Below are 27,711 nucleotides of genomic sequence, written 5' to 3'. Positions count from 1 at the left end.
TGCACTTCACAAAATAGATGGCATCATGAGGAGGGGAAATTATGTGGATATATTGAAGCAACATCTCAAGACATCAGTCAGGAAGTTAAAGCTTGGTCGCAAATGGGTCTTCCAAATGGACAATGACCCCAAGCATACTTCCAAAGTTGTGGCAAAATGGCTTAAGGACAACAAAGTCAAGGTATTGGAGAGGCCATCACAAAGCCCTGACCTCAATCCTATAGAATATTTGTGGGCAGAACTGAAAAAGCGTGTGCGAGCAAGGAGGCCTACAAACCTGACTCAGTTACACCAGCTCTGTCAGGAGGAATGGGCCAAAATTCACCCAACTTATTGTGGGAAGCTTGTGGAAGGCTACCTGAAACGTTTGACCCAAGTTAAACAATTTAAAGGCAATGCTAACAAATACTAATTGAGTGTATGTAAACTTCTGACCCACTGGGAATGTGATGAAAGAAATCAAAGCTGAAATAAATCATTCTCTCTACTATTATTCTGACATTTCACGTTCTTAAAATAAAGTGATAATCCTAACTGACCTAAAACAGGTAATTTTTACTTGGATTTAATGTCAGGAATTGTGAAAAACTGAGTTTAAATGTATTTGGCTAAGGTGTATGTAAACTCCTGACTTCAACTGTGTGTGTGTGTATATATATATACAAACACACGTATACATATACATCTATATCAGAGGTTGGCTTCAGAACCAAGTGCACAATTAGTCTGTGAATCACTATTTTGAACTACGATCAGTCAGACCTACTTTCATACAGTAGGTCTTGAATCAATTGATTATCTTTTCCAAAAACATTTCAGTCATTTTGATTATTTTTCCTTTTTTCATCAACTTTTCTTTCTAGAGTCCGTTGTACTGCTTCTCCTCACCCTTTATTGACTGTTCTATTTTTCTTTTATTGGCTTTTTCAGCCCTTATCTCCTTTTCTACTGTCCATGGTATATCTTGAAGCACTCAATGTGCAGTGGCACTTTGCATTTCTCACATGCATAGGTATTGCGTTTGTCACAATGATGACATCTCTGGAACCGGTGCATCGTGTTGATTGTCCAGTGAGAAGCTTTTTCATATCTTGCCTGATCTTCAACTGTAGCAGCCAGTAGAGATCTCCTTCCGTGGCTCAGTGGTTTCGTGCCAAACTTTTGCATAAGAGAGTGTGCCACTATCCATGAGAAGGTGAGCAGGTTGATTGTCCCTCCCATAACATCTCTGTAAAATAAATGTCTGTTTTCGAGTGCACTTTTGCGAGACCATACAAAGATGGGCCACCACCACTTCTTAGATCTGATGGAGATATGGAATCTTGAAACCTGTAGGTTGTGAAGTTCAACACCACCCATGTGCTCATTGTATCGGTTGATGCATTTTGTTGTAGGACTTTGTCAAAAAGCACATCGCTCCTTGTTCCATCTCTTGACAGAGGTCTCACTGTATTTCTCCATGTTTGTTGCCACTGTGACAATGTTATTGTCTTTCTAACGGGCCAGCAACTTGTCTCCTTGGGTCAGAACCTCAGAGGTTCACCGAGGTAACTTCATGAAGTCTTTCTGTGGCTTGAATGGGACATCAAAACAGACGATTTTGCCTCATCGTTCCAGAGCTCCCTTATCCCCTTTTTGTAATTTCATCGAGGAGTGCAAGCATAGTGAAGAGGTTGTCATGAAGGAACTTGCAACCATGAGGCGCCTGAGATTGCTCTGCAACACCAAGTACGACACTGGGTCCATGACCCAACCCAGTCTCAGGGAGGAGAGAATGTGGGGTGGTGAGGGGTAGGTCATCATCACTGATAACGTTGTTCCTGTCATGATCTGTTTGCATAGGTTCAGCATATACATTCAACAGCCTAGCTGGCAAATGGCCTGTCTCCCCCTCATAGTCCATATCTGACCCATCGCTATCACAATCTCTGAGGGATAACTGCAATGTTGCATGCCTTGTGTGGGCAGTCACCTAGATCCAACATATCCAGAACTTGACTCAAAGTGAAACTAAAAGAAAGAACAGAGTAGAAAGTTAGTTAGAACAAGACCTATGTATGTGTATCAGTATGTGTATACCTAGATGCACTGTGTTATCCCGCCGGTCACTATTGTTTCCGTCAACATGTTTACACATTCTATGACCACACTGAACAAAGTTGAGTAATTGCAAATGCATATATCAATACTAGACACCTTAAAGATGATGTGTACCAAAAATCTTTGTCCTATCTTTATGTTAACATAATTTACTAACCTTTTGTTTGAGAGCTTTGATGCAGCCATCCTCTTCTCATGGTGCAACCAGGAAGTAAACAGCTCTGGTCATGTGACAATCTACAATAAACATGTGACACTGCACATATTTCATTGAGACCCTTTATTATTTCAATATTTACTGGAAATGCATTGATATATCATTCAGTAAAAATTTTAGAGCCTTTGAACTGAAAAAGTTTTTTACGGTCACTATTGTGACTGATGGGATTAAATAGGTTAACTGACTAACCTAGTTAAATAAAGGTTAAATAAAAAAATAAAAATTTAAAATATGGAATTTAGCTAAAAGACCTCTCACTGTTCGCTAAAGGACCGCCTACAAAATGCTAATTTACGTGTCACCCACATCCGCACAAAGCTCTCTGGGAAAGAGAGTCCACTCGCTAAATAATTCAAGCCTGTTCTCTTCGCTGTGAACAAGATGCCGGGCGTCCATAAATTGCTTTTAGAGGAGGCTTTGCAGGACAGTCCTCAGGTAGGGCTATACTATTTAATGTTATGTGCTGTTATTGAGAGGAATGGTATTGCAGGAGATGCCAAATTGGGCAATCCGGCTCCACTGTTGTAGCGTATAGTACTCTAATCGACGATGAATGACAGCTTTGAATTGCCTCATTCTTATAGGAATGTAGCCTATTCCACTCATTGGCTATGTATCCGATACAAAGTTGATACAATGTGTCACAAGTCGTAATTGTTATCAGGAACAAATCCCGCCTCTAATTTGCATATTGCTCGAGATTTGAGAAGGGCTTTCCCTGTCTAGTCTTGAGCAGTATCGTGATGAGTCGCGCATCGCCCAATTAGTAGGTCGGATGTTGATAAAGTCTGCGTCAAAACATCGATTAGTTGTTTATTGTGACAGTCACAGTCTTCTTTGGACTATTTTGGGGTGCGATTGACATGGATTATTTGTTTGACAAAATAAGTGTTCATATCTGTTGGTTCTGAAAACACTCCGATTCGGGCCTATTTTACGGGCTGTGGGAGGGGTTTTTGAGTATTAGAATCCATTGGAATTGGTCAATAGGCTAACCGACCCAACTATGGGACTTAATGGACTGCACATGTGGAATATTTTTTTTTAAGGCACTGACTAAACCTAATCGTCCTCAGTAGCTTTGATGGTGTGAAGATGTAATCCAGTTAATCGGTTTAGTTTACTGTTTAAATAACACTATCTTAATAACGCTTACTGTAATACTACTTAATATCAGTTAGGTTAAGAGTATTCTTGATATCGTTCACTTGCAGACACAACCAAATGTAGGCTACATTTCTTTAGCCTAGGCTACTTCACTGGCACTTATGCTACAATAGGCAGTGTCAGAAAAATCTAGCATACATGAAATCACATTATCTGGTCGTCTTCATTATGTATGTAGCTTATGGCTGGCTCCTCTGAGTTTGATAAAAATTCAACATGTGCCTGGGGTTTATGTCTAGCTCTGCATAGTTCAGCATAGTTCTTCCTCTTCAAATCAAGGAATCAATTTGAGTGAGTCACTCTAAATCCAGGGACTAGAACATGTCAAGACGCACATCTGCATTGCATTACTGTGGCGATTTAAAAATGTAATGTAGATGCATCTGATAGTAATACAGACTATGCCTACAAAATGGTGTGTAAATATGAACCTATACACAAGATAAGGATGTGTTCCTCTTTGCTGCATCCATACCAGTTTAGGGACAGATTGATATGTACTGGGGAGGAGGGGCTGGTCCAACTCACATGACCCTACCCATGTACTGTACAATAAATTGAACACTCAAAATAATGTTTACGACCAAAAATAACAACTGTAGTGACCCTGTGTCTATAAACGTGGATATCAACTTTGCATCTTCAGCATGCTTTTCTGGCCCAGTCGATGCCACGCAGGGCTATGAGCCAGAAGGTTGAGGGTTCACCAACCACCACAGACGAGCTCACTCTCACTGCATGTTTCATTACACTACAATCAGAGCTGGCTGCAGACAATGATCAGCTAGGGGGAAATAACATTTTCAACATTATGATGCCATATTTATAATTATATATAATATATGCAACAAATTTTCCACCAAGAGGTTTCTGTGCCAATGCACTACACAACATAAACAAAGCATACTGACTTCGAGCACTTCACCATCATGGTTTGTGTTTTCAACACCACAATAAATAGACAATGTCAATCTCAACAAACGGAAAATACATCCCTCCCTACCTTGTATGCTTACCCAGTATCAAAGGCTTGGCTTGACAATCTCCGATAGTCATAAATGTTGTTGGTGTTTTGTAACAAGGTTTCTTTCCATTAATTATTTGCTGCATTGATTGGATTGATTGATTTTATTTTATTGGTCAGTGAAAAAAAATACAGATTTACACCAATATTTTTTTTAAAGTGACCAGGAATTCACTATAAAGTCGGGGACTTATTTCTATTGTGGTCTCTATGTTTTGCATAAATATATATATATATATATATATATATATACAATTACATAGATACAATTACATAGATAGAGACAAAAAATGCTCAACCTCCAGATGAGTATGAGGGGGGAGTTTAAGTACAATTCTCACAAGCTTGTTTTGCTAAGGGCTTATTCTTTAGATGTTTGGGGCTGCTGGTGAACCATGATGTGCAGGCATAATCAAAGTGACACTGGACTAGCACACTTGCCAGAGTCTTTAGGGTGTCTATAGCTAGGTTTACATCCAATTGGTGACAGATTTTCATGTGAATATTCAACAATAGTTCTAAAAACCTCACGGTCTACCTCACAGATCAGCTGTCAAATTTGAGCAATAAATGCATCAGTGCATTGCATGCAAAGGCTTAGGTGTCCACTGTATGATATTTATATATTCAGTACCAGTCAAAAGTTTAGACACTCATTCAAGGGTTTTTCTTTATTTTTACTATTTTCTACATTGTGGAATAATAATGAAATAACACATGAAATAACACATGGAATCATGTAGCAACCAAAAAAGTATTGGTCAAATATCCCTTATACAGCCTGGAGGTGTGTTGGGTCATTGTCCTGTTGAAAAACGAATTAAAGTCCCACTAAGTGCAAACCAGATGGGATGGTGTATCGCTGCAGAATGCTGTGGTAGCCATGCTGGTTAAGTGTGCCTTGAATTCTAAATAAATCACAGACAGTGTCACGAACAGAGCACCCCCACACCATCACACCTCCTCCTCCATGCTTCACGGTGGGAACCACACATGCGGAGATCATCCGTTCACCTACTCTGCATCTCACAAAGACAAAGTGGTTGGAACCAAAAATATAAAATTTGGACTCATCAGACCAAAGGACAAACTTCAAACGGTCTAATGTCCACTGCTCATGTTTCTTGTCCCAAGCAAGTCTCTTCTTATTGGTGTCCTTTCATAGTGGTTTCTTTGCAGCAATTCAACCATGAAAGACTGATTCACGCAGTCTCCTCTGAACAGTTGATGTTGAGATGCGTCTGTTACTTGAACTCTGTGAAGCATTTATTTGGGCTGCAATTTCTGAGACTGGTAACTCTAATGAACGTATCCTCTGCAGCAGAGGTAACTCTGGGTCTTCCATTCCTGTGGCGGTCCTCATGAGAGCAGGTTCATCATAGCGCTTGATGGTTTTTGCGACTGCACAAAATTCTTGACATTTTCCGGATTGACTGACCTTCATGTCTGAAAGTAATGATGGACTGTCATTTCTCTTTGCTTATTTGAGCTGTTCTTGCCATAATATGGACTTGGTATTTTACCAAATAGGGCTATCTTCTCTATACCACCCCTGCTTTGTTACAACAACGGATTGGCTCAAACGCATTAAGAAGGAAAGAAATTCCACAAATGTACTTTTAACAAGGCACACCTGTTAATTGAAATGCATTCCAGGTGACTACCTCATGAAGCTGGTTGAGAGAATGCCAAGAGAGCTGTCATCAAGGCAAAGGGTGGCTAATTTGAAGAATCTCAAATATAAAATATATATATATATTTTTTCTTTGGTTAGTACATGATTCCATATGTGTTATTTCATAGTTTTGATGTCTTCACTATTATTCTAAAATGTAGAAAATAGTCAAAATAAAGAAAAATCCTTGAATGAGTAGGTGTGTCTAAACATTTGACTGGTACTGTACATACAGGAAGAGAAGCTTAGGCCTAACCCCAGAGCGACAGAACATGGTGGCATGCTATGACACACTGACATGCATTTATTTTTGTCAGATGGCTTCTCCTATACTAATACAGAAGGAGGGTAATTTTCAATCCGAAAATACAGTTGAAGTTGGAAGTTTACATACACCTTAGCCAAATACACTTAAACTCAGTTTTTCACAATTTCTGACATTTAATCCTAGTAAAAATTCCCTGTCTTAGGTCAGTTAGGAACACCACTTTATTTTAAGAATGTGAAATGTCAGAATAATAGTAGAGAGAATTATTTATTTCAGATTGTATTTCTTTCATCACATTCCCAGTGGGTCAGAAGTGTACATACACTCAATTAGCATTTGGTAGCATTGCCTTTAAATTGTTTAACTTGGGTCAAACGTTTCAGGTTGCCTTGCACAAGCTTCCCACAACAGAGCTGGTGTAACCAAGTCAGGTTTGTAGGCCTCCTTGCTCGCACACGCTTTTTCAGTTCTACCCACACATTTTCTATAGGATTGAGGTCAGGGCTTTGATGGCCACTTCAATACCTTGACTTTGTTGTCCTTAAGCCATTTTGCCACAACTTTGGAAGTATGCTTGGGGTCATTGTCCATTTGGAAGACCCATTTGCGACCAAGCTTTAACTTCCTGACGGATGTTTTGAGATGTTGCTTCATTATATCCACATCATTTCCCCTCCTCATGGTGCCATCTATTTTGTGAAGTGCACCAGTCCCTCCAGCAGCAAAGCACCCCCACAACATGATGCTGCCACCCCTGTGCTTCACAGTTGGGATGGTGTTCTTCGGCTTGCAAGCATCCCCCTTTTTCCTCCAAACATAACAATGGTCATTATGGCCAAACTGTTCTATTTTTGTTTCATCAGACCAGAGGACATTTCTCAAAAAAGTACGATCTTTGTCCCCATGTGCAGTTGCAAACCGTAGTCTGGCTTTTTATGGTGGTTTTGGAGCATTGGCTTCTTCCTTGCTGAGCGGCCTTTCAGGTTATGTCGATATAGGACTCGTTTTACTGTGGATATAGATACTTTTGTACCTGTTTCCTCCAGCATCTTCACAATGTCCTTTGCTGTTGTACTGGGATTGATTTGCACTTTTCGCACCAAAGTACGTTCATCTCTAGGAGACAGAACGCGTCTCCTTCCTGAGAGGTATGACAGCTGCGTGGTCCCATGGTGTTTATACTTGCGTACTGTTGTATGTACAGATGAGCGTGGTACCTTCAGGCGTTTTGGAAATTGCTCCCAAGGATGAACCAGACTTGTGGAGGTCTACAATTGTTTTTCTGAGGTCTTGGCTGATTTTTCGATGATGTCAAGCAAAGAGGCACTGGGTTTGAAGGTAGGCCTTGAAATAGATCCACAGGTACACCTCCAATTGACTCAAATGATGTCAATTAGCCTATCAGAAGCTTCTAAAGCCATGACATAATTTTCTGGAATTTTCCAAGCTGTTTCAACTTAGTGTATGTAAACTTCTGACCCACTGGAATTGTGACACAGTGAATTATAAATTAAATAATCTGTCTGTAAACAATTGTTGGAAAAATGACTTGTGTCATGAACAAAGTAGATAGTTTAGTTTGTTCAACAAGAAATTTGTGGAGTGGTTGAAAAACGAGTTTTAATGACTCCAACCTAAGTGGATGTGAACTTCCGACTTCAACTGTATTGTATAAAGATAACTATCAAGTTCAACTGTCGCAGTCAGTTGGAGCGCCGGGGCGCACTGCCTTCATATCATAGGTCTGCAGTAGCTAAAGCTTAATAATAGCCACACCATACCAAACCTTCATAAAGGTTTCTAAACTTTATCAGGGTAATATCAAAAGTAAGTATAGCCATTGTTTATAGGGAAAATACGAGCAGAAGAGTGAATGTAAACCAGGGGGAAAAAATGCACAACCCTCCCGTGCCCCCGAGAAAAAAAACGTACTACCCCCCCCTATTTTGGACCACCCCTCCCCCCTTTACATTTCGATCTGTTCCTTACCACACCACACCTTTTATCGAAACAATTACAGGTTAATAACAGGTGAACAATCAGGCTAAAGGTCTTAAAAGCCTGACAATTAGGCTTATAACAGTGCCTGTCTGCCTGTTGATTCTATTGTCATTCTCAGTCTGCCTGGCTGTCAATGATCATATATTTCAGTATGTCCCTCTGTCTGCTTCAGACTCGCTCCTTGCTCAGTGTGTTTGAGGAAGATGCAGGAACACTCACAGACTACACCAACCAGCTGCTTCAGTCTATGCAGAGGGTGTATGGAGCCCAGGTAACACACACGCACGCACGCACGAACAAAAGCCTGTGTCCAATCCAATTTGAAGAGTCATAGATTTTATTTTGGAGAGCATACTATAGCTTAGTTTGCATGATGTGTGCCGTTTCTGATAGTTAGTTTCCTGTAAGAGGGGTCATCCAGGGGATAAACTGCTAATAACATCACTTCCTGTGTTCGTCAGAGTGAGATGGGATTGGCTACAGAACAGCTGTCCAGACAGCTACTGGAATATGAGAAGCAAGTAAGTATTTTCCTACTGAGAATATTGGACAACACTCATGCGCTTAACTGCAGTGTATTGTGATGCAACCTGCTGCCTAACGTTATTTCAGAAAGCACAAAACTCTGCATTCTGCCATTTGGATTTATAAGCATATTGGCCCTTTTACAGGAGAAGGCAACATGTCAGCACTGATGAGAATTGTGTATTTTTAACGTAATAGCCTCAAGTGTATTACTCTTTGGAATGTGCTAGAGGAAGTGCTTTTTGGAATGTTTAAGTCACTGTCTTTTTTTCCCTCCAGAATTTTGCCCTTGGTAAAGGTGATGAGGAGGTGATCAGCACACTGCAGCAATTCGCCAAAACTGTGGGGGAGGTGAGGCTCATGCATCAGTGCGCGTGTGTTTGTGTTACTGTGTTTGTGCTACTGTGTTTGTGCGCATATAGGGGATGTATTGCATGCATATTGGGGTGCAACAGTCTTGGAATCTATGGAGGTAAGAAGAAAACCAAAATTTGATATACCAAAAATAACCTGTCACATTTGTATAAATCGGGAGTTGAATAAAAGGTTTCCCCTTATCATTACAATGAACACATTTCATCATTGGAGCTTTGATAAATTCTCTGTAGAGGCTATGGGGCGGGGGCTGCCAGGATGAGAGGTAGACAGGTGAGGTGTAGCCAGATAGAGAATCACTCTGGCTGGCCTGGAGGTGTAGTCTAGTGGTGGGAGTGTTTGGACGGATGGACTGAGCAGCAGGGGGCCTTGCTAGCCTGTGGTGGAGTGGCATTAGAGCAGCCACAAAGAAATGAGGTCATTGTTTACCCTTCTAGCCCAACAACTCGTGCCTAGAGCATACATCCATCTCCCTGCAGGTTATACCTAATCCTGCTCTGACCTTTGTTCCACAGTCCACAATAAACTGAAGAGGTTTTAGGTTTTCCACAGTGTTTACTTGATAGATTATTTAGCATTTCTGAATTCGGCTTCTTTAAAGATCACTCACATTTAATTAATCTGTTAGTAACTAAATGCACCAACCAGTCCAGGTCGAGGATAGCCGCATAGGGTATTATGCTTAATATTGATAACAAATTACAGGATTAAATTAATCTGCAGACCAAGAAAATGTGTTTTGGCTGGCTCTCAAATTGCAGAATGGAGATTGATCACCACATTCTGATCAGTCATTTTAATTAACTGCTTTTGAACTCATTTTTGAACCACAATCAATCATCCCCTGCTGTTTTCAGGGATTACAGGAGAGCCGAGGGTGCCTCTGGGTAATTTAGTTTTGGTGTAAGGCTGAGTGTGTCTGTCTCTGTTCTACCCAGCTGAACACACTACACTCAGAGCTGGCCTCTCAGATGGCTGACAGAATGATTTTCCCCATGATCCAGTTCAGAGAGAAAGACCTTACAGGTAGACACAATTTACAAACAGCTGCTTATCAGCCTGTTGCTTTCACACATTTTTGAATACAATTTCCGTGTGTTTGATGCAGACTTTTTGCGTTGTCGTGGTTTTTGACACTGAGTCTCTATTTGACTTCTCAGAGATAAGTACTTTAAGAGAAGTATTTGGCATCGCCTCTGATGGTATGTATGTTCCAGCATTTGATATGATTTTGTTTCGGAGTTGTTACAACACAGCAGCTGATCGTCAGACTCATGTCTACAACCTTCCCCTTCACAGAGCACGAGGCTGCCATGGTCAAGTACAGCAGACTGCCCAAGAAGAAGGAGAATGAGAAGGTAGTGATGGGGACTGATGTGTACTAGCCAAACCTCTAACAGTACAACAATGCACTGGAAGTGTCTGTAGGCTTGGATGAGATCTTTAAGGGTCAGGGCCCTCAGCGAAGCTCACAAAATAATTTTAGACCTAAGCCACCCCCTGTACCCAGACTTTGAACTACTCCCCCCCCCCCCCCCCCCCCTAGGAAAAACAGAACTAGATAATAATTAGTGTCAGGTGTTAGATCCCTTCTAAACAGCTTGGGCTAATGTTCCTATCAACCCAGTAAGGCCAGCAGGCTAGTCTCTTCTTATTGCAACGTAACTGTTATGAATGTTTTATTGTCAATTTGTTTTCTACTGTATTTAAATGCCACTTTAAACATGTACATGATACTGCAACAAAATGCCCCCATGGGGACAACAAAGTCAGTAAAGCTGGTACTATTAGATGACATGTATAACTGCCTCATAATAGTTGAGAGGTCATGACATACTTCAGTTGAGGTGATGTTGCTCTATTTAGCTCTCCCACTGATTAACTGGGTATTTGGGTTAGTAATTACTTGCGTGCTTGTGAGCGCATATGCTTGTGTGTGTGTTTGTGTCTCACGAACTACTGTGTTGTGGTGCAGGTGAAGGCAGAGTTGGTGGGGGAGGTGGCCTACTCCAGGAGGAAGCAACACCAGGCCTCCATGCAGTATTACTGTGCCCTCAATGCCCTGCAGTACCGCAAGAGAGTAGCTATGCTGGAGCCCATGCTAGGATACACACAGGCCCAGGTACAACCACCATAGTCAATACAAACACACACCCAAACCCCTACTACAAGTAGTAAACCAGTCATTAAACCAATATCAACACAGACTTTATTCCTACCTCAAGTCAACTACAGTATGTAAATAAACCAGGATAGCACACATTGCTGTGGTCCCACAGCAAGTCAGAACTGGAGAAGCAATGAATGCTCAGATGTCTTCTGTCTTTGTGTCCCTCTCAGATCCATTTCTATAAGAAAGGCATGGATCTAGTCTCCAAGAAAATGGACAGCTTCCTGGTGTCAGTGTCCAGCATGACACAAAGTATCCAGGCTCAGTTGGACTCGGAGGCTGAGGCCATGCGTCTGACCCAGCGAGAGCTGCTCTCCATGGAGGATACTGTGTACATGCCCGACCGTGACCCCGTCCCAGTCAACCGCACACTTATACAGAAGGCAGGCTACCTCAATATCAGGAAGTAAGGATAACTTTGCTTTCATTGTTTCAAGGGTGTTTTCTTAAAATGTGTCTACTATGTATCTGATGTCTCTTCTCCTTGTTTCAGGTCTTTCTGGTATTCATGGGTCTTTTTTATTATTCCCTATCAAAGGAAACTTTAGTTGCGCCTGTTTTAATCCATTACACTCAAATAAAAATGTGTCTCAATGTTACACTCATTGTACTTCAGAGAAAACAATTTGTTTGTCAGCCCTGGCTGTCAGCTACAATTCTAGTTACATATAAGAAGGTAGAATTGCAGAACCAACATTGTGCTTTAGTAAAGGCAGGCAAGTAGCCTTAAGAGCATTGGGACTGTAACCGAAAGATCGCTGATTCAAATCCCCGAGCCGACTAGGTGACAAATCTGTCGCTGTGCCCTTGAACAAGGCACTTAACCCTAATTGCTCCTGTAATCGCTCTGGATAAGAGTGTCTGATAAATGACTAAAATGTCAAATTACATTAAAATGCCAGAGCTGTCAGATGCAGTCTTTTCCTCATATACTTTGCCAGTCTTTGACAAATGTCTGCAGCACAAAAGAAAAGGTTCTGCAGAAAGCAATTTTATTTAATGACACATCCGTGTCATCTGAGTCATCCATACATAATTGTAGAGAAGTTTCTTGATTTGACTTCTCAGCACTTTCTGAGTGCTTTTCCTGTAGATTTCCAATTTTAGGTCTATTCGCTGAGTCATGGAGACGGCAGCTGCTCCAAATCTGTGACCTGGGTCGTATTCAATAGGAACAAAACGGAAGCAAACGGGCCAAAACGGCAGGAAGGGACTGCCTGAACGCTTGTTCTCGTTTTCAAAAGTTTTTTCTACTTTTTGCTATGGTGTACACTAATGAATACGGCCCTGTCCTGCTTTCCCTCACAGTAAGACGGGCCTGGTGACAACAGCCTGGGACCGCCTTTACTTCTTTACCCAGGGAGGGAACCTCATGTGCCAGCCACGAGGGGCTGTGGCAGGGGGCATGGTGCTGGACCTGGATAACAGCTCCGTCATGGCCGTAGAGTGCGAGGACAGACGCTACTGTTTTCAGATCACCTCCCCCTCCGGTAAAACGTACGCTAAACCTTCACTGAACCTCCCCAAGACCATGGTCCAACACAGAGTTGTGAGAATAAGTTGTATTGTCCTACAAAACAATGTCCTTTAATTTTGTTCTTGTGATGTTGCAGGTCAATGATTCTACAAGCAGAGAGCAAAAAGGAATACGAGGAAGTATGTATCATATCAGTCAAATCTTTTGTATCTGTTTGTTTTCTAGGCTTCTTTCATCCATGTGTTAAAAGCCATTGCTACACATTCAATCATGTTCGTTTTTCTGGCCTGCTTGTCACAAGTAGAGGAACTATTTGAAATCTCTGATGTTTGTTGAGAGATGGCTGTCAAATACGGCCAATACTAGTCTAATACTAACTTCTGTTTCTTCTCCCCAGTGGATTTGCACTTTGAACAACATTTCCAGACAGATCTACCTGACTGACAACCCTGAGGTAAAGTGCATATTATATACCACCTCTAGAACCAGCTGGTTATAACGATACTTATCAACTAAAATGAAGTAGGGGTAAATCAGTCATTTTTCCTAGCACTTAAAAGCAGTTGTGATGAATAATCAATACTATGTAGGATCTTAATTTGATCACCCTGTCACAGGAGAACTTTCCTGCAACGCAGGACATTTTAAACGTGTAGTGTATTTGAGGTTTTAAAAGGCTTCTGAAGTTTGTAATTTCCACTTTGACATTTCAGACTTGATTTTCCCTTACAAAAAATGTACCAACCCCTACACAAATGTCCTTGAATTATAATCTACATAATAATTCACATTTCCTGTTATTGCAGGATTATTTTCCTTCTGTATCAAACTCTCACATCTATCTGTATGTTGTGATAAGGCGAAGACACACCCTTTTGTTTTTAAACCAAGCCCATTCTGAGTAGCAACAGGGCAATGTGATTTCTGTGGGCACAGTGATCGACTGATAGAGGACAGGATGTTTCCAGCTCCAGAGTCCGGTCTGGTCTTGTTTTTAGCACATTTCCTGATTGTTTTAGAGATGATACTGTAGCTCCCATGAGATATGTCTGAACTGTGATTTTAGTGTTTTATGACACAGACCTAGTCTTATCTAATGACCCTGAGGAGTCCACATTATCAGAGGCTGCTACTTCCACCCAGTTGAACTTCCACCCATTCCCCCTGCACATAGCAACACAGACAGTCTGTCTATACGGTGGTGTGTATGCATGCTTACGTGCACCAGCGGGTTCTGCGTGTTTGGATGTGTGCTTTGCCATAATTTGTATACATTAACAAATGCATCGTCTGTTCTGTTGCTTCATCTCTGCCCTCATGACTCCCTAGTGCCCCTCTGTAATTTGTTGGCTTCTTATTACATTTGGAATATTCTAAATCTGGCACAAATCAGACTAGGAAGTATGATGCAAACAACTGGTGGGTCAGTGTAAGGTCAAGTACTGCTTCCAATTGATACTTTTGATAGGCCTATATGGTGTACATAGCCTGTTATGTATTATGAATGTCTGATATACAGTACCAGTCAAGTTTGAACACACATACTCATTCAAGGTTTTTCTTTATTTTTACTATTTTCTACATTGTAGAATAATAGTGAAGACATCAAATCTATGAAATAACACCTATAGAATCATGTAGTAAGCAAAAAAGGGTTAATATTTGATTTGAGATTCTTGAAAGTAGCCACCCTTTGCCTTGATGACAGCTTTGCACACTCTTGGCATTCTCTCAACATTTAATTCTGAGTGGAATGGACTCTGCAAGGTGTCGAAAGCGTTCCACAGGGATGCTGGCCCATGTTGACTCATGCGTCCTACAGGTGTGTCAATTTGACTGGACTATTCTTGATACACACAGGAAACTGTTGAGCGTGAAAAACCCAACAGTGTTGCAGTGCTTGACACAAACCTGTGCGATAGGCACATAGAACAGAGTGTGGTATTAAGGCACTTAAAAATGTTGTCTTGTCCATTCACTTTCTGAATGGCACACACACACAATACGTCTCAAAGCTTAAAAATCCTTCTTTAACCTGTCTCCTCCCCTTCATCTACACTGATTGAAGTGAATTTAACAAGTGACATCATAAGGGATCATAGCTTTTACCTGGTCAGTCTGTCATGGAAAGAGCAGGTGTTCTTAATGTTTTGTATACTCGGTGTATTTGATCAGACGTCTGCTGTGCCTGCCTCAACCTATGTTTTCAATAGAATTAGCCAAACTACACCCTTTTGTGGCATCATGTGTTACTCACAGAGCATAATGTTAGGACTGTTATCATTATTACAGTGTAATGACAGAAGCTGCACCCTGTTCCCCTCTTTAGGCAGTGGCCATCAGACTGAACCAGACAGCCATCCAGGCGGTCACGCCCATCACCAGCTTTGAGAGGAGAGGAGAGGGCTCGCCCAACCCAGACAGGTTAGCCTCTCATGTAGAGGAAACACCTTGCTTTTCCTGGAAAATAAAGAGTATCGGCATGTGTTATTTCAGGAATTCTGATCGTGTACTCATCATACTTATACAAAAAAAATCTATCTTTTTCACTCACTCGTCCTCTCCCTCCCTCTCTCTCTGCAGGGCTAAGCCAGGTGGGGTGCAGTCCTCTATCAGTGCGTCCCAGAAGAGCTCCAGTGCTACAGTGGCAGAGGACCTTATAGTTCCAGGGACACCCATCCAGTTTGACATCATGCTGCCTGCCTCGGAGTTCCAGGACCAGAACCGGGTCGGAGGGAGGTAAAACCGACACCATAGGGGCTGGTGTGTCAGAACCATTTCCTATTTGCTGATGTGTCCAATAATAGCTCTACCAGGTTGAATAGTGTACATTTCCTCCCTGACAGGCGTACAAACCCATTCGGAGAAACAGATGACGACTGCTCCCCTGAAAGCGATGGTAGGAGTGTCTCCAGTCCAGTTTTCATTGGTGCCATACTCTTGTGCACTACATATCCCATGATCCTCTCTGTCTCCTGATGCGTGTGCGTGTCTGCAGACTCCCTGCTGCAGCAGGTGTTTGCGGTGCGGTTCCTGGGCTCCATGGCGGTGCGTTCGGGACAAACCCAGGAAGTGATCTATGAGGTTATGAGACAGGTGCTGGCGGCTCGAGCCATCCATAACATCTTCAGAACCACAGAGTCCCATCTCATGGTCACCAGCAGCTGTCTCAGGTACAAACACAGGGCAGACAGGAGGCCCATGGAAGTGCCTAGGGAGCTTAACATTGCCAATATGCATCGGCTCTGCTTGCTATGTTGAGAAATTGTGTTTCCTTTACGACAGGTTGATTGACCCCCGGACACAAGTCACAAGAATCAGTGTAAGTTCCATGGAAATCTTACTTAGTTGACGCTGATCACTGTAGGTTGGTGGCACCTTAATTGGGGAGGAGGGAACGTGGTAATGGCACGAGTGGAATGGTATTAAACACATGGTTTGATGCCGCTCCGTTCCAGCCATTATTATGAGCCGTTCTCCCCTCAGCAGCCTCCACTGACTCTGATAGTAATCTATGTAATGAATGTGTATTGTCTGTTACCTAGTGCTTCATTCCTGGTGATAGCAGTAGGTATTCAGTATGAACGAATTCCTTCCTCCCCCCTCAGTTCCAGCTACAGGAGGTGACCCAGTTTGCGGCCCACCAGGAGAACGGCAGGCTGATGGGCTTCGTGGTTGAGGGGCGAGACTGGAGCGAGGGGACCGAGGAGGGAGAGCCCTCCTTTAGTGCGTTTGTCTTCGAGAGCAACACGGAGGGAGAGAAGGTAAGTATCATAAAACACATTCATGTGCTGCATTCATTATGTGGGTTAGTCAGTTTCAAAGTGTAATTCGTGTCATATCTTTATTCACAGATATGTTACACGATAAGCTTGGGGAAGGATATTATAGAAGCAAAGAAGGTTAGTTTTAAAATCTACATTTTTGAATTCTCAATCTAACCCTATAATGTTTGGTATTTCTATGCATCTGAATCTCACTCTCTCTCTGTGTGTGTGTGTGTAGGACCCAGAGGCTCTAGCTCAGCTGATGAAAAACATGCCTCTGACCAACGATGGCAAGTTCCTCCTGCTGGACAGCGAGACGGGTGACACGGCTAACGGAGGAGCACCGGATGAGGAGGAGTCTGAGGCCTAGCCATGCCTCATAGTACCAGGACCAGGGGAGAGCGAGTCAGAGGTTCTCCCACAAAACGCCTCCTCACGTGGGGTTGCGATGTTCTCATGAGCCCTTCCCCCTGGCTCTAGTCTGGTACCTGTTGACCAGGAAACCCCCCTGGGTTTATATGGTGTATCTCTCATGACCACTGAAGTGATGTACAGTTACTTATACAAAAGGGACAATGTTTAGGTTGACTATTTTATCCCTTTATTTTCCCTGGTGGAATTAATATCCTCAGCCATCCTGTCAGTTTAAATCCCTTTCTCCAGCATGAATAGGTTTACATTTCATAGCTTTGAGTTTAGTGGTACTATTGTGTTAATAATGCTGCAGTATAATATTGTGTAGAGATGGCTGGCTATGATGACTTACATGTAGGTCTTGTCAGCAGCACTTCATATCACATTTATACTGTACATCTTTCATTCCAACGAGACCATAATGCACTTCCAAGGTTTCTATTTAATCAAAGGCTTGACGTCTGTAGCAGAATGCACTGACTTCAGATATTATCCGGCAACATTTATGAAGTAAGGTTTTAATCCGAATGAAGGAAGGACAGGTGAAGGTACTGTATAGTCAGAATTTTGGCGTACCATGTGACGCTAAACTCCCATTCCTTGTTGTCTGGGAGGCAGCGATAGATAATGAAGAACGTGACAATGAACCAACCATATGTGTCTTCGAACAGTGGGCATGGTGGCATAGAAGCCTGTTTGGGAGTATGAATGAGTCATGGTAGGGCAGAAACCATACAGTAAGATGATAGGCACATTGTCCCGTCCATTTCCTTAATGCTATTTTGTATTTTATAAACCACTACCTATAGAATCTGCTTGGAGCTTTTTTTTGGCAACATTCCTTACTAGTCGGTCTTCGGATGGTACTTGGTGTGTGAAAATATGTCAAATGTTTTTTCAACAACCTTCGCAAAGTGAATATGACCTATATGTCAAACATTGAAGACTGCATAGAGGTCTGTTATTTTCTGAATCAGTATAACATGAGTGATACAATGCATGAATTATTTTATGATGTGCTTCCAGTGGGAAGGTGTCTAGACTGTCTGCCTTTGGCACTGAACCAAAATCAGATACAGAATATGACTTGTTCCATTTACCAACTGCAAGTAAGCAGAATGCCTACCATTCACCAATAGAGGAATGCTAATCTAAACAAGACTAAGGCCTAGATTCAATCGGATCAAGCGTTAACCTGCGATAGCAGACAGCTGCATAGCGGATGTTTTGGAGGTGGAACTGCGTTAGTTCCGTCAAATCGGTGAGCAGCTGCTCTTGCGATCACTGAGGGGGATTTGATTAATCTCGCCCGGCACCTGTGTAGGTTTGTTTTTCACCGCCAGGGCATGAGCCAGGTGCCCCATTCAAAGCCCACGGCGAAGTTGGCTCAAAACAAAAGTGATGTAATTAAGCACGTGGAGTAATGAGTAGGATTCTGTGTTTCCACATGCAAAAGTGATTGATTTTGATAAAAAGCCTTATCTGCCTTCCCAATGAAAACTAGTTTGAAAATTCAAACATTTTATGGAAAAGGGACGTATGTTTCTGGACGATGCACCAAAAAGTAAATGCATCAAAAGTAAGTCATGTTGCCTTGTTGACAACATGACAGAGCGGTGCAGATTACTGTTTGATTTGAGAAGGACTCTCCTCCCTCACTGCTTTAGCCCGTTTACGTCACAGGCCATAGACCTGTGCCCCGCGGCTCAACATAGACGAATCCGGCCATTGTCACCAAGCCACACCCGCCCCACTCGATTAGAAGTTCAGAACAAGAAAGTGTAGGCTATAAAGAAATAATTACACCCAAATTGAAAATCATTAAACTAAATAATGTGGATTTCTAATCAGCCTAATAAACAAGGCTGCGTGGGATTTATTTAATGCGACTGCGTGCAGCCAGTGGCAATGTCCACTGTGGGTATAATGCCAGGAGCCGCTTATGGATTTGACAGCTCTAACAGCCGACACCGCAAAAACAACCGCTATGTTGATGTCGGCTAAAGTGGATCTGATTGAATAGAGACTTAAGGGCTTGTAAACTCTGCAAAAAAATAAACATCCTCACTGTCAACTGCGTTTATTTTCAGCAAACTTAACATGTGTAAATATTTGTATGAACATAAGATTCAACAACTGAGACAAACCTGAAAAAGTTCCACAGAAATGGAATAATGTGTCCCTGAACAAAGGGGTGGTCAAAATCAAGTCAATGCAGCTGGTGGCCACACCAGATACTAAGTACTGCAGTGCATCTCCTCCGTTCTTGCTGTGAGATGTTACCCCACTCTTCCACCAAGTCACCTGCAAGTTCCCGGACATTTCTGGGGGGAATGGCCCTAGCCCTCACCCTCCGATCCAACAGGTCCCAAACGTGCTCAATGGGTTTGAGATCCGGGCTCTTCGCTGGCCATGGCAGAACACTGACATTTCTGTCTTGCAGGAAATCACGCACAGAACGAGCAGTATGGCTGGTGGCATTGTCATGCTGGAGGGTCATGTCAGGATGAGCCTGCAGGAAGGGTACCACATGAGGGAGGAGGATGTCTTCCCTGAAACACACAGCGTTGAGATTGCCTGCAATGACAACAAGCTCAGTCCGATGATGCTGTGACACACCGCCCCAGACCATGACGGACCCACCACCTCCAAATCGATCCCGCTCCAGAGTACAGGCCTCGGTGTAACGCTCATTCTGTCGACGATAAACGTGAATCCGACCATCACCCCTGGTGAGACAAAACCACGACTCGTCAGTGAAGAGCACTTTTTGCCAGTCCTGTCTGGTCCAGCGACGGTGTGTTTGTGCCCATAGGCGACATTGTTGCCGGCAACGTCTGGTGAGGACCTGCCTTACAACAGGCCTACAAGCCCTCAGTCCAGCCTCTCTCAGCCTATTGCGAACAGTCTGAGCACTGATGGAGGGATTGTTACCATCCTGTACCTGTCCCACAGGTGTGATGTTCCGATCCTGTGCAGGTGTTGTTACACGTGGTCTGCCACAGCGAGGACGATCAGCTGTCCGTCCTGTCTCCCTGTAGCGCTGTCTTAGGCGTCTCACAGTACGGACATCGCAATTTATTTCCCTGGCCACATCTGCAGTCCTCATGCCACCTTGCAGCATGCCTAAGGCACGTTCGCGCAGATGAGCAGGGACCCCGGGCATCTTTCTTTTGGTGTTTTTCAGAGTGAGTAGAAAGGCCTCTTTAGTGTCCTAAGTTTTCATAACTGTGACCATAATTGCCTACCGTCTGTAAGCTGTCTTAAAGACCGTTCCACAGGTGCATTAATTGTTTATGGTTCATTGAACAAGCACGGGAAACAGTGTTTAAACCCTTTACAATGAATATCTGTGAAGTTATTTGGATTATCTTTGAAAGACAGGGTCCTGAAAAAGGGACGTTTCTTTTTTTGCTGAGTTTTTCTACTAAACGTCATTGTATTGTATTATTGTGAAATAATAATGACAATTGGTCAAAGCTTGACTTTGCGTGGACCGCAAGGTCATTCAGTGTTGACCAAGGTGTTTACTTGCATGCTGAGTTGGCAACTTTAAAACAGCTTGTACTGTGTGTTATTCTTAGTCTGTCATTATCAGGCCTAACTCCGTTCTCTCCTTTTCCCTCAAGGGCTCTCGTGACATTCTGTTTTAAATGGCTGTGTCGAGACAGAGACGGTTTTGAATTCCTGCATTGTTTACTCCTTAAAACATGAAGGGGGGGGGGGGGCGAATCGTTGAGGCACGAATCCTTACTTCCACTTAAGTCATTTATTGATGTCAATGGGAGACTAAGTGAAAATTTGACTTAAATGGAAGTTACGATTCAACCCTAGAGAGGATCAATCTTCTGTAATCCTCAGTGTCTGTCGTTCATATTGCTCAAACTCCCTTGTGCTCCTTCTGCGTTAAGTAAAATGCACAGTCAGGGAAGATATATATACAAGTTATCTGGAAAATGTAAAAAGAAAAATGCAAGTGCAATCAATGCTCTCTTTTGTAAAAGACCTTTGGTTGTATATGACAGTGCTCCCCCCCACATAACTTTACATTCATTGTTTGACCTATAGTTTTCCAAAAATGTTAACATGCAATCTTTAATAAATATAAGTGACATTTTATTACTCCTTTTACATCACAAAATGAAGCATTTCTTTAATTGACACACAGGGCTTAGGAATGGGGTGGGCAGAGGAGAGGCACCTGAGCTTTGGCTAGCGTTGTTAGGGGAATGGGGTTATCATCACTGACTTTGATAGCAGACACCATTGTGGACAGGAGGCATAATACTGTATGGTCAGGCACATTGAAGCTGTCAAACAGGTCGTCGAGGTACATTTTAAAAATGTAAATACAACGCACATAGTTTCTTTTAATACGGTATATTATTCATGCCACAAATATACATTACCACAAACTGCAATGGGTGTGGGGGAGAGATTTGTACACAATATTCAACGTATCATTAGTTTAGACACCTACGAGGCCTACTCTGATGATCTACAACACAGGCACACACAGTGTTCTACACACGTACGTTCAGGAGTCTTTGTAGTAGCTGTTGAAGTTGATGCGGAGCAGGAAGTCCTCCAGGTGTGGCTGATATCCTCGGTTCACCAGCTTGGTCACCACTGAGGAGACACCACAGAGAGAGATTCTAGCCATTTGCCTGATTGGTTAAAGGACTAACTGACATGACACTTTTCAGAGAGTGGGACTAAAATGACATGACACTTTTCCCACAAAATGGGACTAAAAACATGAAGTTGCGAACCATCTGCATTTAACCATGGCAGGGTGACTGGGAATATGGTTGAATACAAAACAGTGCAGTTATGCCCTCTAAGGCAGTCAAACAGGCAAAACGTCAGTACAGAGACAAAGTGGAGTCGCAATTCAACGGCTCAGACACGAGACATATGTGGCAGGGACGCCAGACGATCACGGATTACAAAGGGAAACCCAGCCACGTCGTGGACACTGACGTCTTGCTCCCAGACAAGCTAAACACCTTCGCCCGCTTGGAGGATAACAGTGCCACCGACGCGGCCCACTCCTGAGGACTGCGGGCTCTTGTTCTCCGTGGCAGACGTGAGTAAGACGTTTAAGCCGCGTCCTCAGAGCATGCGCAGACCAGCCGGCTGGAGTGTTTACGGACATATTCAATCTCCCTATCCCTGTCTGCTGTCCCCACATACTTCAAGATGTCCACCATTGTTCCTGTACCCAAGAAAGCAAAGGTAACTGACTAATCGCCCCATAGCACTCACTTCTGTCATCATGAAGTGCTTTGAGAGGCTAGTTAAGGATCATATCACCTCCACCTTACACCCTAGATCCACTTCAATTTGCTTACCGCCCCAATAGATCCACAGACAATGCAATCACTATGCACACTGCCCTAACCAATCTGGACAAGAGGAATACCTATGTAAGAATAATGTTCATTGACTCTAGCGCAGCCTTTAACACCATAGTACCCTCCAAGCTCACCATTAAGAGCCCTGGGTCTGAACCCCACCCTCTGCAACTGGGTCCTGGACTTCCTGACTGGCTGCCCCCAGGTGGTGAAGGTAAGCAACAACACCTAAACTCCGCTGATCCTCACCACAGGGTCCCCACAAGGGTGCATGTTCAGCTCCCTCCCGTACTCCCTGTTCACCCAGGATTGCGTGGCCACACACGCCTCCAACTCAATCATCATGTTTGCAGACAACACAGCTAGTAGGCTTGATTACCAACAATGACGAGACTTCCTACAGAGGTGGTGAGGACCCTGGCGGAGTGGTGCAACAAAACAAAAAGGAGCTGATCGTAGATTTCAGGAGGCAATAGCACACCCCCCATCCACGTCGACGACGGGACCGCAGTGGAGAAGGTGAAAAGCTTCAATTTCCTCGGCGTACACGTCACTGACAAATCTAAAATGGTCCACCCACACAGACCGTGGGGTGAAGAAGGCGCAACACCACCTCTTCAACGTCAGGATGCTGAAGAAACTCAGCTTTGCCTGTAAGACCCTCAAACTTTTACAGATGCACCATTGAGAGCATCCTGTCGGGCTGGTCCACCGCCTGGTACGCCAACTGCACCGCTCTCCAGAGGGTGGTGTGGTCCGCCAAACGCATCACTCTGCCTGCCCTTCACGACATCTACAGCACCCGGTGTCACAGGAAGGCCAAGAAGATCATCAATGCCACTGACATTGCTCGTCCTAACATTTCTACATTTCTTAACTCCATTCTTTTACTTTTAGATGTGTGTATTGTCGAGTATTGTTAGATATTACTGCACTGTTGGAGCTAGGAACACAAGCATTTCTCTACACCTGCAATAACATCTGCTAAACATGTGTATGTGAACAATAACATTTGATTTGACTCTACCCAGTTACCAACTAACCACTGCAACAAGAGGTGTTCAGGAAAACGGACTGTCAGATGTTGATTTGGAATTGAACATATCACTTTCTCCATATAGAAACTACCTTCAACTCTCATTAGAAAGGTCACCAGAGGTCAGTGAGGCTTTGACCCGGTCCTTACCTTTGAAGAGGAAGTGGGAGTAGTATTTGAAAGTGTTGTATGACTGCTGCATGGCGATGAAGCTGGGGTGCACTGCCTCCCCCTGCTGGCTGTCCCAGGGCTGTGCGATCAGCTGGGCCCGGAACTTCAGGATCAGGCTGAAGATACTGTGGATGATGTTCATGACTGGAGCTGCCTTCTCTGTCAGCAGACCCCTGGGAGGGGAGGAGAGAAAACGGATACAGAATTAAATTAAGTAAAGATGTAGGCTTCCGAATGGCGCAGCGGTCTAAGGCACTGCATCTCAGTGCTAGAGGCGTCACTACAGACCCTGGTTCGATTCCAGGCTGTATCACAACTGGCCGTGATGGGGAATCCCATAGGGCAGCGCACAATTTCCCCAGCGTCGTCCGGGTTTGGCCGGGGTAGGCCGTCATGGTAAATAAGAAGTTGTTCTTAACTGACTTGCCTAGTTAAATAAAAGGTTAAATGAAAAAAAACTCAATATGAATTTATTTTTAATTTAAGATAACATGTTGAGAGCAGGCTGAGTTCAAAGTCTAGAATATGATTAATGTATAATGTGTTTAGGTAGTCAGTGTGTGTATATGTTTCTAACCTGAAGATATCTCTGAGGTAGTGTGTGTGTGTGTGTATGTCTCTAACCTGAAGATAGCTCTGTTGAGGTAGTCGGCGTGTATGCGGTGTATGGCGTCCAGGTCCGAGGCACTGGCCAGCTTGGTGGTGAACTCTAACCAGGACACCTGCAGGATCTGGTTAGCGATGTATCCCTGGATCACCTTCACAAAGTGTTGCATCTCGTGTCTGTACAGCTGCAGCTGGCGGAACTGCACCGAGCGGCCCGCCCCTTTCACCAGCGCTGGGGGGGACACACAGGCACGCGTTACTTTTGGGTCGTGGCATAATTATGACTGGAGCTATAAAATAAAGAAAAGCCTGCACATGAAATATGCTGCTCCTTAGTGCTTTAAAAAGAATGTGGTGCAGTTGTATTAAAACACTAGAGAGCAGCGGTATGCCTCATTCCCTTTCTTTGCATAATTGCCTTTTTTTCTCTCCATAATTCCCTTTCTACAGGGCTTTTTCCCCCTTCATTTACAGAGATGGAGCCCTTACCAGTCCTCTTGAGGTGAAACCAGACGTCTCTGAGGCTCCACACCATGTGTTTGAGCTGCAGCAGGAAGGAGAACAGACGGTTGTACTTGTTCATACAGCTGTCTGTGATTATGATGTTCAACGGCCAGTCCACCTGAGAGAAAGATAGAGTATGAGGGTCAGATGTAACAGAGGGAGGGTAGAAAAGAGGATGCAGGAGATTAATCGGGGGGGGGGGACTTTTGTGAAAAAACATTATTCAGTCTTCGAAAAGCCGCTCTCCAAATGAATTCAAGAGGATCAAACTGTTCCCCGATATTTTCCATACCAAGAACAGTACTACGTCACAATTTCAGCAAGGTCAGCAATCTACTGCACACAAAAGTACATTCCCTCTCCTCTGACCTTGTACCGTAGCTCCAGGCAGTTGAGTGCGTCGGGGGCGTGAGGATGGAAGGTCTCCGGGAGGAAGCGCAGGGCGAAGGTGAAGTTAGGGGCCAGAGAACTGTCTCCATGAAGACTGTACTGAAGAGCCTTACTCAGGATGGAGTTCAGGACCAGAGGAGTCAACAGCTCTCCAGGAGTCTGACCACTGCCCATCTGATGGAGAACACAGGGATTACATATGGAGACATACGGACAGACCCACCCCAGACAGACAAAACACACAGCAAATACACACCTAGGCAAAACACAAATACACACACAGAAGAGAAAAAAAACACAGGTACATGAAACGCCCACCAATCAGTGCCTTCAGAAAGTATTCACACCCCTGGACTTTTTCTACATTTTGTGGTGTTACAGCCTGAACAAAACATGTATTACATTGAGATGTTGTTTGTCACTTGCCTACATACAAGACCCCATAATGTCAAAGAGGAATTATGTTTTTAATTCATTCAAATTGAAAAGCTGAAATGTCGAGCCAATGAGTAAACCCTTTGTTATGACAAGCCAAAATAAGTTTGGGTGTAAAAATGTGCTTGACAAGTCACATATTGTGCGTGGACTCACTTTGTGTGCAATAATAGTGTTGAACATGATTTTTGAATGACTACCTCATCTCTGTACCCCACACATACAGATCCCTCAGTCAAGCAGTGAATTTCAAATACAGATTCAACCACAAAAAAACAGGGATATTTTCCAATGCCTTGCAAAGATGGGAATCTATTGATGGGTAAAAATGTAAAAAGCAGACATAGAATATCCCTTTGAGCATGGTGTAGTTAGTGTATCAATACACTCAGTCACTACAAAGATACAGGCGTTCTCCCAACTCAGTTGCTGGAGAGGAAGGAAACCGCTCAGGGATTTCACCATGTGCCCAATGTTAACTTTAAAACAGTTACAGAGTTTAATGGCTGTGATAGGCGAAAACTGAGGATGAATCAACAACATTGTAGTTAGTCCACAAAACTAACCTAAATGACAGAGCAAAAAGAAGGAAGCCTGTACAGAATGAAAATAGTCCAAAACATGCATAGTGTTTGAAATAAGGCACTAAAGTAAAACTGCAAAAAAATTGGCAAAGAAATGAACTTTATGTCCGGAATACAAAGCATTATGTTTGAGGCAAATCCAACAACACTGAGCACCACTCTTCATATTTCCAAGTATGGTGGTGGCTGCATCATGTTATTAATTATGCTTGTAATCATTAATGACTGGGGAGTTTTTCAGGATAAAAAGAAACGGAATGGAGCGAAGCACAGGCAAAAACCTAGAGGAAAACCTGGTTTAGTCTGCTTTCCACCAGACACTGGGAGATGAATTCACCTTTCAGCAGGACAATGACCTAAGGCCAAATCTACACTGTAGTTGCTTACCAAGAAGACAGTGAATGTTCCTGAGTGGCGGAGTTACAGTTTTGAAAATAATAAATGGTCAAATGTTGCACAATTCAGGTATTGAAAGCTCTTTGAGACTTACCCAGAAAGATTCACAGCTGTAACCGATGCCAAAGTTGCTTCTACAAAGTATTGACTCAGGGGAGTGAATACTTACGTAAATGAGATATTTCTGTATTTCATTTAAAATAAATTAGCAAACATTTCTAAAAACATGTTTTCACTTTGTCATTATGGGGTAGTGTGTAGATGGGTGAGAATTATTATTTTTTAATTCAGGCTGTAACAAAATGTGGAGTAGGTCAAGGGGTATGAATACTTTCTGAAGGCACTGTAGGTAAGACTACTCCCATAGCTCCATTTCACCTTTTCAAAGATCAGGTCACTAAGAGACTGGGCGAACTCCCCGTCCTCCATGAGCAAGAAGTGCCTGAGGGCCTCAAAATGCCTCTCCACTCCAAGCTCTACGAAGTAGTAGTCCACCACCGCCTTGTTCACCAAGGACACACTGAGAGACAGAGAGAAGGGGGGGTTAACAGGAGCACCAAACAGTCAGTGATAGGCCCACAAATAGAGAGACGTGAACTCCTTCTTCCCTAAAAAGGCAACACACACTCACTGTGTGATGAGTGGGGTGGTGACAGAGTGCTTCATGAGGACGGGCAGAGAGACCATCCCACTAAGCTGCACCACCGTGGTGTCTGTGGCCCTGCGGAGCGACGGGTCCACCGGGAGGCCCCAGGGGCCCCGCGTCACCTGATGCAGGGGGTGACACTCTGGAGCCAACGCTGTGGAGGGGACACAGCACGCAGAAACATACAGTGAGATTCTAATTCAAACATTCGTTATATTAATGTACCATTGCCTGATTGCACCTTTCAGTCATTGCTGTGTTTTCAGTTGGATGGTATATTATACATGAATCATGTGGACATCTTAGTTTAAAAAGCTGCTTTACATTAGTGTTGTGCAACTGATCCGAGTACCACGGTGGTATTTTCGACTAGAGCAGTCTATTCCTGCTACCGTGTGACACA

General features: G+C 43.3%; 2 protein-coding genes across 2 annotated transcripts in view; one reads left to right on the top strand and one right to left on the bottom strand.

Moving 5' to 3' along the window:
- Window positions 1-8,629: 8,629 nt before the first annotated feature.
- Window positions 8,630-17,998, top strand: appl2 (adaptor protein, phosphotyrosine interaction, PH domain and leucine zipper containing 2). Its single transcript, XM_039018073.1, has 19 exons — window positions 8,630-8,726; window positions 8,917-8,976; window positions 9,260-9,331; window positions 10,294-10,381; window positions 10,516-10,557; window positions 10,655-10,713; window positions 11,331-11,477; window positions 11,696-11,931; window positions 12,834-13,022; window positions 13,139-13,181; window positions 13,400-13,456; window positions 15,332-15,426; window positions 15,586-15,741; window positions 15,849-15,901; window positions 16,001-16,175; window positions 16,288-16,324; window positions 16,611-16,766; window positions 16,857-16,904; window positions 17,008-17,998. The coding sequence occupies exons 1-19, from the start codon at window positions 8,703-8,705 to the stop codon at window positions 17,137-17,139; spliced, it is 1,869 nt and encodes a 622-aa protein (XP_038874001.1). The 5' UTR covers window positions 8,630-8,702; the 3' UTR covers window positions 17,140-17,998.
- Window positions 17,999-20,991: 2,993 nt separating this feature from the next.
- Window positions 20,992-27,711, bottom strand: part of tubgcp6 (tubulin, gamma complex associated protein 6) — a 31,334-nt gene continuing 24,614 nt past the window's right edge. Inside the window, exons 18-24 of the mRNA XM_039017325.1 lie at window positions 27,294-27,462; window positions 27,041-27,182; window positions 25,227-25,421; window positions 24,843-24,975; window positions 24,372-24,585; window positions 23,727-23,920; window positions 20,992-21,812 (exon numbers count right to left, since the gene is read on the bottom strand). Of these exons, the coding sequence (XP_038873253.1) occupies window positions 21,721-21,812; window positions 23,727-23,920; window positions 24,372-24,585; window positions 24,843-24,975; window positions 25,227-25,421; window positions 27,041-27,182; window positions 27,294-27,462 (1,139 nt within the window). The 3' untranslated portion in view covers window positions 20,992-21,720. The remainder of the gene's footprint in view (window positions 21,813-23,726; window positions 23,921-24,371; window positions 24,586-24,842; window positions 24,976-25,226; window positions 25,422-27,040; window positions 27,183-27,293; window positions 27,463-27,711) is intronic.

The sequence above is a fragment of the Salvelinus namaycush genome, chromosome 21, assembly GCF_016432855.1.
Source record: "Salvelinus namaycush isolate Seneca chromosome 21, SaNama_1.0, whole genome shotgun sequence".
Lineage (NCBI taxonomy): Eukaryota > Metazoa > Chordata > Actinopteri > Salmoniformes > Salmonidae > Salvelinus > Salvelinus namaycush.
The sequence above is the reverse complement of the archived record's forward strand: the minus strand, read 5'-3'. Positions and strand labels throughout refer to the sequence as shown.

Excerpts from the sequence above, each read along its gene's own strand:
- appl2 (XM_039018073.1), top strand. The coding sequence starts at position 8,703 with ATGCAGAGGGTGTATGGAGCCCAG. Across the intron at positions 13,182-13,399 it reads GCAAAAAGGAATACGAGGAA|TGGATTTGCACTTTGAACAA; the intron begins GTATGTATCATA and ends TCTTCTCCCCAG. Across the intron at positions 16,905-17,007 it reads ATATTATAGAAGCAAAGAAG|GACCCAGAGGCTCTAGCTCA; the intron begins GTTAGTTTTAAA and ends GTGTGTGTGTAG.